We start from the raw sequence: 9,021 nt of genomic DNA, 5'->3' as shown, positions 1-9,021 counted from the left end.
CAAACGCTCAACTATGATTCAGCCTGTTAATGCCTATTTTCTTTAGGTGTTTAATCATTAGTTCAGCAAGTTTGTTCCTTAGCGAGTTTAACCACCAGCCCAGGTGCGCGTCCCGAATTGCTTCCGCGGCTAGCCGTGCTCAGAGTGCGCAGCCACGCAGAACACTCCCGAGACTCAGATCAGCCCCACAGTGCGAGCATCAAGGAAACATCGTCGGCTGTCTGTGTCCCAAATTCTGTATCCCCGCTGTCCGTTTTCTCTCCAGCTCACGCACACCGCTTCAGGGGCATAGTCTTGGGGGCTGGGAGCGCACAGGGAGTTCGATTCCCACGGCGGTGGGAGTCACTGACCGCAAGAGCTGTCCCAGGCATTTAGGTGCGAGCCAGACCTCACGCAAGGATTGTGGTTGAGAACAAAGTTCGTTCAGACATTGATTCTGAGATTAGGACGCAAAGAAGAAAGCCTCTAAGAAGAAACCATCCCGAAATAGCTAAAGTGTGTTATGTCCAGGAATGAAAATCGGGATTGGGCGCTAGCAAAAGCCAGAATTTGGGCTGTGTAAGGGCCGCGGGCAGGTGGCGATCCTGCTGTTTTGCCTTTCTAGCAAACAAACAAACAAACAAACAAACAACAACAACAACAACGAACGATTGTATGAACAGAATTTAAACACACACACATCACATTACTACTCCAGTTTATTATTGGGGTAACGGAGTGTGCTAAATTCATTTGTAATTTGGGGTCCTAGGGAGGTAGTCAAGCTTGCAACCTTGGCGCAAAAGTCCCATCCCGGGAGCGCACGGGTGCAGCGCGTGCTTGGGAGCTGCCGATTGAGAGGGGACGCCGTGGTTTTAGGAAATGGCCCACGCGGGAACAAGAGAGGCTCGGTAGTCGTCCGGAACCGCGTGCTCTGGGGCCTGGAGCCTTGGGATTCTGTTTGAAGATGCCACTGCTTTGTGGCCAGAGGTGTGGACATAGCTGCCTACAGGGTTGCGGGGAGCCGGGAGCGGTGCCCCCTTTAGCTGGCTCTAGGCTGGGCAGTGAGGAGCGTTGCTGCTTGGAAAACTGGCGGCCCGACTCCTGAGCCGCCCGAGAAGGCGGTGCGCTCCGGACGTACTGCGCGTGCACACACACGAGCTCGCGCGCACACCCCGTACACACACCTGAAGCTGGGGGAGGGCGAGAGGAGAACCGAGGCGAGTGTCTTAAAATAGAGAGCCAGCCCGGCGAGCGCTCGACTCTCGGGACGGCGGGAGGCAGCGAGCAAGAGCGGTCGGACCCGGGGTGCGCAGGTCAGCACCCCGGCCGCACGGGCGCGCAGGGGCGGGGTAGCAGCCGACGCCCCTCGGCTCGCGCTCCGCACCTGGCCCTGCAGGAAGTGCGCGCTGATTGACAGCTGCGGTGTCCCAAAAAGGCTGTAGTCAAAGATGCTGCTCGGCGGGTGGGTGTAGACGCAGCAGGCGCGCCTGTGCCCTCTCTGTTTCGCGCGCCTCCCCGGGCCCCGCCGCCCCTCTGGCTGCCGAGGAGCGGGGCTCAGGTCTCCAGGCTCCGGTCCCGGCTCACCATGCACTGCCACGCGGAACTGAGGCTGAGCTCACCCGGCCAGCTCAAAGCAGCCAGGAGGCGCTACAAGACTTTCATGATCGATGAGATCCTCTCCAAGGAGACCTGCGACTACTTTGAGAAACTTTCCCTCTACTCTGTGTGCCCATCGCTGGTGGTGCGACCCAAGCCCCTGCACTCTTGTACCGGTAAGACAATCGCTGGGAGATATAGTGGGCTGTTGTACTTTTGACCGCGTGCGGTCGCCTTTGCTTTCCAACTCGAGAGCGAGAGAGACCAAGGGATTCTTTCCCTGCGTTCTTGCGAGAACAGACTAGGCAGCGGAGCACATTCAAAAGCGTTTGCAGACCGCCGGGCAGGTACTGCTCCCTGGATGGGAGTTAAGACCAAGTGCTCTTGGAGTGGGACACCAATGTAACATAACTGTCCCTGCTTCTTGGAGAAAGCTCCCTCCTCCCTGGCACTACTGGGGGTTGGGCGTTTAGTGAGAAACTTCAAACATTTCAACAGATTCAGTGCCTAGGTGGTTTCAAGCAGTGAGCCTGTTCTTTTCAACTTGAATTTGGTGGTCTCATCTTTCACCTAGAGCTGGATTGCCCAGCCTCTTCTGTAATTTTACGGGTAAATCAGTTCCCCAAGCTTCAAAATAAACTTGTGAATACATCAAACTTTACTTAAAATGATTGCCCTCGAGAAAGTAGTTTTGCCCTCTGCTGAGTTTTGACACAAGCAGAGAGGATGAACTCTTTGTCTTAAGTGACTAAAACCAACACTAGTAAGAGAAAAAAACAAAACAAAGCAAAAACAAAACAAAACAAAACAAAACCCTCTCAAACCTCGTTTCCTCTGTCCACAAAAACTAGACTAATAGGAAGGAGACAGAGAATTTAGTAGCTACATTGGAAAAGTAGCTATGTGGAAAATCAATCGAAAGGCATTTAAAGCAGAGCGTACATTAAGAGAAGGTCGGGGTTTCAAAGTCCCTTGACCTCATGGAGATCAGGCTACAAAAAAAAACCCCCCATAGGTGCAGCTAAAAACAGTTGGAGAAAAAAATTATTTTCAAAGACGTTCTTGACCATGCTTTCCACTAAAAGCACACATTTGGTGCTTTGGGCCTTTGATTCCATGCTCGCTGTATGGCTGCCGTGAAGTAAGCTCACGAAATTAAACTTTGAAAAACTGTTGTGTGTGCTCTCTGCAGTGGCCCTCAAAGGCTTCTTTTTGGAACTTTCGGGATAAAAGGCTGCTAAATGTAATACTTGGACTACTATTTCTTCCTTGGCTCTGTTGACAGTCCAGCTAAGCCAGTCAGTCACTAAATCTAAATAATAAATACGACGAGAGGTTTTTCCAAAAACCAAGTTATTCCTACCTTTGTTTGGCCATAAAATGAATATTACACTTCTTGTCAGCAAGGTAGTTTTAGACCTGGTATCCCATAACCGTCCTTGTAATACTCAGTTTTACAAACAAGCAAATAAGATATACATTAAAGACATTTGAGGAGCGAGATAGATACTTACCCTGTTGGCATTTCATCTGCTGTAGGAAGAGCCTCGGATGAGTTGTCTGCGAATGTGTTAGGCTGGGAGAACATTTGCCACAACAATACAGATCCAAGTGAGGGTCCTCACCCACCCTGTGACAATTCTCAATGTGCCCAGTTCAGTCACTACCCAGAAGATAGGCTCGGAGAATGAAAGCTCAGCTCCTGAGGACCCAGGACCCATTTAGTACCTGCTGACTCTCAGGGGCTTTGCTGTAATTCTAAGGTGGCCACTTCTCATGGCTTGTGGGAGTCACAGAATTGGGCCGTGCGAGAAAACATGCTGGAAAAAAGAGAGGAGGAAAAAGGCCCAGAAAGTTGTCATGTAGTCAGTCTAGGCTAGTCCCATGATTTATGGAACCTTGCTGTGGGAAATAAAACAGGCACTCTGCAATGATTCAAAGGCAGTTTTGTGGGTGTTAAAGGTGAGCTGACATGGTCACAGGCTTGTCCTGTGTTCCTAGAAGTTCTTGGTTTATGGCAGAAGTGGTTATTGGTGGTGGTTTCCTTGCCTTCTTTTTCAATTCTTCCCCCTGGATCGTTTCTTTCAAAATGTGCTTGATTTGCTCTAGTTGAGACCTAAAATATAGAAAGTAGGATTTGCTAGTGGAATTAAACTCATAAAAACTGGCTACAATAGTTGATACTTCCAGATCGTAAACCTTCAGTGGGTTTACGGTTACCGAGAAAGCCTTCGGAGCATGAGATCATAGGGAGCCCATTAGAGACTGCTGCCGGGTCTCATGCTTTCAAAGCGTTCTTGTTCTTTATAACTGTCCAAAGCCAGGGTCAAAAAAAAAATCTTAGCTAGGACAGCTCCAATCTTTTAAAAATTAATTAAAAATTAAAAAAAATATTAGTTGCTGGCAACTATAGCGAAACAGTAATATATTTTTCTGGATAGAGGCGGATATCCAGCACGTGGAACGGAAGCAGTATATGATAAATTCAAAACAAGTGAAAATTTACACTGGATTTAAAGTTGCACATTCTCTCTCTCTTTCTCTCTCCCTCTCTTTTTCTTTGCACACCTCCACCAGCTTAAATAACTGTGACAGAAGTGAACTTGGTCAGGCAAAATACTGAAAACTAAGACTAAAATTTTCTCCACAATTTCCTTCACCACTGACCAGCATGTTCAGGAAGCACACAGGTTAAGTAAGGGTGGAACAAAAGCCACATTTAGAAGACTTCCACCTAATTAAGCAGTCCGTGTTGCTAGATTTAGTAATCCAAGTGGCAATGCATGATATCAAATCTCCCCAGGCAGGAGAGTGTGTATTTAAGTAAACAGAGGGATGGAAATCTTTTTCATTAGTCAGATAATCACCTGGCAGTAATTCATTACTAAACATTTTCCCCTTCATGGAATACTCATCATCAGAAAAGTATTGTTCACTTTAACGGGCCTTCATCGAAAACACAACAGTTTTAACTCTTACAGAGTGGTTTCTAAATGTTTTTATTGCCCAGGAGTTTCTCCTGAATCTCCTTAATACATACCAAGAAGAAGAAAAGCCAAACTAAAGGAAAGCTTATCATTAAATTAAAAAACAAAACAAACCAACACAAACCAACAACCTAAAGAAATCCTCCCTTTGCACCAAGTTGCCATTCACGACGTCAGTGAGGTATAGAATTTTTTTTTATTTTTTTTACTTAATGAGCGTGTGACTCGTAAGTCTTGTCTTTAAATCTGATGACAGTAATCCTCCTACAGAATCAAAACAGATTGCCAGTTGGAAGTCAGAAACCTTGTCTTGAATGTTAGAATGGTACACTCTATGATTTCATAAACACAGCACAGCTTTTGGGGTGTTCTGATGTCATCTGTTTTGGGTCATCAGAAACCCCTTCAAAAGGGAATAGGAGGAACCAGAATCCCTCAAAAGGAGGGAAAATCACCAAATAAGATTGACTCCTCACCATGGACTAGATGGCAAAGCCCTTTGATTCTTGGAAGCTTTGTCTTCATGCTTGAATCCTTTAGAAGTCGTCAGTTTCTAAATCTGAGGAGTGTTCAGAGGAATCAGGTAATTTGTTCCACAAACACAAGCACGCGACAGTTTACCCTAAAGTTTTTCCTGTGAGGTTATTGATAAACAAACCTACAGTATTACTTATAATTTATTGTTGCTCTTAGAGTGAGCTTAACGTTTCCGCATGCTCATCTGTGGGAAGAGGATACAGATATTTGGATGCTTTCTAACCTGCGACTTTTATTCTAGTAGAACCTGTACAGTGTAGCTCCTTTTCCTTTCTTGGGCAGGATGGTTCTATGGAGCTCCCAAGTGAATATCTATCTATCTATCTATCTATCTATCTATCTATCTATCTATCTATCTGTTGCAAAGTTACAGCATCACATTAATGTTTTGACATAGCTCAATCAAGTTTTTACACCCCCGTTCTCGTCAGGAGTCTCAGAAATCAGGAAGACTGTTGTATCTTGGTTACACACCCTGGATAAACTCCTGGGTGCAGTCACACCCAGGGGACAGTCAACCAATTAAAAGGGGCATTTGGGACTGGGTGATTATCTTAGGAGGTGGCATTGAGAACATTTTATCCTCTGGTGGGTCCATGAGAAACGAGTTCTTTGGGGTGGTGGTGTCCTGGGGCACGTTTATCAAAAGGACTGGGTGTCAAACCAGGGAAAAGTTAAATGGGGCCCAGACACACGCATGACTCTGTTGCCGTTGGAGAGAGAGAGAGAGAGAGAGAGAGAGAGAGAGAGAGAGAGAGAGAGAGAGAGAGCGCGCAAGTGTCATGAAGCTGGTTCCACCGAATCCCCCAAATCTCGGCTCTTTTATTTGGAGACCAAATCCCATAGCATATTGGGAACTTGAGAATCGGGCCCTGGAATGTTAATGGAGAAACATAAATCAGGGTCTGGGAAAATGGTCATTATCAATGCTTCCAGAGGCAAGCAGGCTTTTATGAGCAGTTACTCTGACTGCTCTCTCCTGCTCCCATTTGAAGGGTGAACACATCGAGGGACACCCAGCTTCACCAGGCATTAGCTCAGAGTCAGAGTATATTTGGAGAGGAGCTGGTGACTTACCACCTCTTAAGTTTTACAGTTCTCTTTTTACATTGTGATGTGAGGGGTTCCTCGGGAATTGGCTTTAAGAGTTTATTGAATCGTTTACGAGCGCAGTCTTGCTGCTGCCGACTTTTCTAATCACAGATGGAAAAAGGATTAGAAATTTTGCTCAGAGTTAAAATTCCCCCACCAATGTCTGCAGTCCTTGACATGATTGGTTTTGGTAATTTAATTAAACAAATATTTATATTTGCTTGGAGTGTGTGTGTGTGTGTGTGTGTGTGTGTGTGTGTGTGTGTGGTGTGTCGTGTCCTATTTATTCTTTGGGATGGAAGACTAAATTCGTGATGCAAGCTTAGACAGTATAAAGTTAATTTTAACAGATTGTAGGTTTCCCAGCTGTTTATAGGAGAAACAATAAGAACTGAAAATAGTTGTTTAAATTGTAAAGTGAGATTGGAAAGAAAAGAAGAGGAGAAAAAATAAAAAAATAAAGAAAAAAGAGAAAGAGCGGATTTCTGTTAAATCTCGAGCTTACTCAGACTCAGATTTGCACCACATTTTGTTGTGCAGAAATAAAGGTGGCCTCTGAAGTCACTGTCTACAGACAATAAACGGTTACCGTGATTCTACCCAGATTCAGGCTAGGCACCTTGAGTCCCCTGCCCATCACTTAACATTTAACATTCATGGTAGGGGTAAGGGGCTGACGAGGTATCACATCCAAGGTGTTTGGAGGGTCTATCTCAGTCAACACTCGCTTGGAGAGCTGCAGGAGCAGATGAAAGATGAGACAGCTCAGACGGTCCAAACTTCATCTCTACTGGGCCTGTGGCCTTAGGTGGGAGTGGTGGGGTCAGCTCTCCCATGATCGCTTGTTCTGTCTCAGAGTGAAATTTGTAGTTTCTCTGCTGAGCCAGCTCACCAGCTCTTGACTGGAGTATGGTCGCAGGGCTGCAAGCAATCGGATGATACGAGATGCTCGCATCTTCTCCTAGGAAGTACTTGCTTGCCGCTTCACTTGGGTGGAGCAGCTATTTCTGGAGCGTCTCTTGAGATGAGCTCACAGCTGGATTAGTGGCCAGCATCCTCCTTTCCACCCATGAAGTTGCTAAAACCACAGGTGTTTACAGAATGCTCCTAGGGCATCCTGCTACAAGGGCACATGTGCCCTGGAAGCAGCAGGACGGGAGAAAAAGAAGACGAAGGGCTGAGGGAATTTCCAGGGGACTCACACACCAGCGCCTACTCTTTCAGCTCCCACCGGAGAGCTGCAAATGGTGTCTCTCCACAGTAAGCGTGGCAGATACAGAGTCAGCATTAGGACTCATTAGGACTCTGATTAGGACCTTGCACCAACTTAATGGCATTACAAAATAAATACTCTCCGGGAGAGTGTTCCTTTATTATTATTATTTTTCAAAACAGAATGTCTTTGTGAACTCTCAGGATTTAATTTATTTTTATTGCAGTTTAATAATAGTTAGAAAGAAAAGTCTTGTTAAAATAAGTGCTCTAAATAAAAACACAGTTACTTTTCCATTACAGTGTCTAATTACTCATCCTTGCAAGAGTATTTTATATGGCAGTTTAAGTTCTTGAATATGGAAACTTGGCACTGGTGTGAGGAGGGAAGTCTTGCACCTCGATGGTCTCTGAAGGCCGTCTAATTATATTCCGGCTGCAGCTGAGTCTCGCGTCAACCCTGGAGAGGAGAGGGGACCCGAGTGTAGTTACTTAGGAGTTTCTGGTGTCTGAGTCTGGTTTAAATGGATTACCAGGAAGAGTAATCAAAAAGCTGCAGCTGATATGGAAGCATATCTGAGACGGTCCCCATCAGTCACCAGGAGGTGCTGATGTCAGGACTACTCGATAGGTCTGGCATGCAGCTCTGTATGTTTCCTGACTCCGCCGCCGGCTAAGGGCACAAAGGCAAGAACAGCCATCCACAAAGGAAAGGTCAGACGCAGGTGAAGAAAATCCAGAGGTGATTGATCATAGACATGAAATATGTCACTAGTCTAGGCAGATCATAGATCTTTTATTTATTTTTATTTAGGACTAGGCTTCACTTTGTATTCTATATTAGATTGGATCTATAGATGTTTAGTCCAAGCCCACATCAAATTTCTGAGGAAGATAGATCTGTTCCACTGTGCCTGCTCAAAGTACTTTGTTTCTTTGAGACAGGGTCTTACTGGGTAGCCCTGGCTAGATTGGAACTCCATTTGTAGACGCTGCTGACCTTAAACTCACAGGGATCTGCCTGCCTCTGCCTCCGGAGTGCTGGGATTAAAGGCGTGTGCCACCACTCCCAGATTCAATATACTTTTGATTATGACTTTTCATAATGCATGACTTAGTTCTTTGAGAACTGTGATTGCCTTTCCATTTGCATATTCAAGAGCCTATAGCCCTTGGGAGAAATGGAATCATCTCTGGACTAGGGTAACTTAGGAAGGCTTGGCTGTATTTCCACTCCGGGAAATCCTTGGGCATGGTAAGTCCCTGTCATTCTCCACCACCTTGTTCTTTGGAGCTTCCTTCACTCTGTGACAAAACCGTCGCTGAGATTTAAGTTAATGATCCTGTCACAAATAAGGTGGCAGTCACCCCTGGATTGAGGTTTAGTTTACATAATACCTTGGGTTGCTGACTGCCCTTGTCCTGAATGAACACCAGGAACAGTATGGCTCCTTATCTTGTGGAACTAGCTTGATTAAGCAAGAGGCGTTACAAAGAGTCCTCTCTCTGAGTCTTGCAGTGGTCATGCAGAGAAGACTTGAGAGGAATGACAGAACCACGTTGTGTTCAACCTCCCTATTCACAAGCAGAAGCGCAGCAGCAATGCTGGTGTGTG

At 45.9% G+C, this 9,021-nt stretch overlaps 1 protein-coding gene across 1 annotated transcript in view; it reads left to right on the top strand.

Annotated features, from left to right (window-relative positions):
• Window positions 1-1,244: 1,244 nt before the first annotated feature.
• Barx2 (BARX homeobox 2) overlaps window positions 1,245-9,021 on the top strand; it is a 67,702-nt gene continuing 59,925 nt past the window's right edge. The window contains exon 1 of the mRNA NM_001427453.1: window positions 1,245-1,754. Coding sequence (NP_001414382.1) covers window positions 1,568-1,754 — 187 coding nt within the window. The 5' untranslated portion in view covers window positions 1,245-1,567. The remainder of the gene's footprint in view (window positions 1,755-9,021) is intronic.

This window comes from Rattus norvegicus, chromosome 8 (genome assembly GCF_036323735.1).
Source record: "Rattus norvegicus strain BN/NHsdMcwi chromosome 8, GRCr8, whole genome shotgun sequence".
Lineage (NCBI taxonomy): Eukaryota > Metazoa > Chordata > Mammalia > Rodentia > Muridae > Rattus > Rattus norvegicus.
This window is presented reverse-complemented; position numbering and strand designations above follow the sequence as displayed.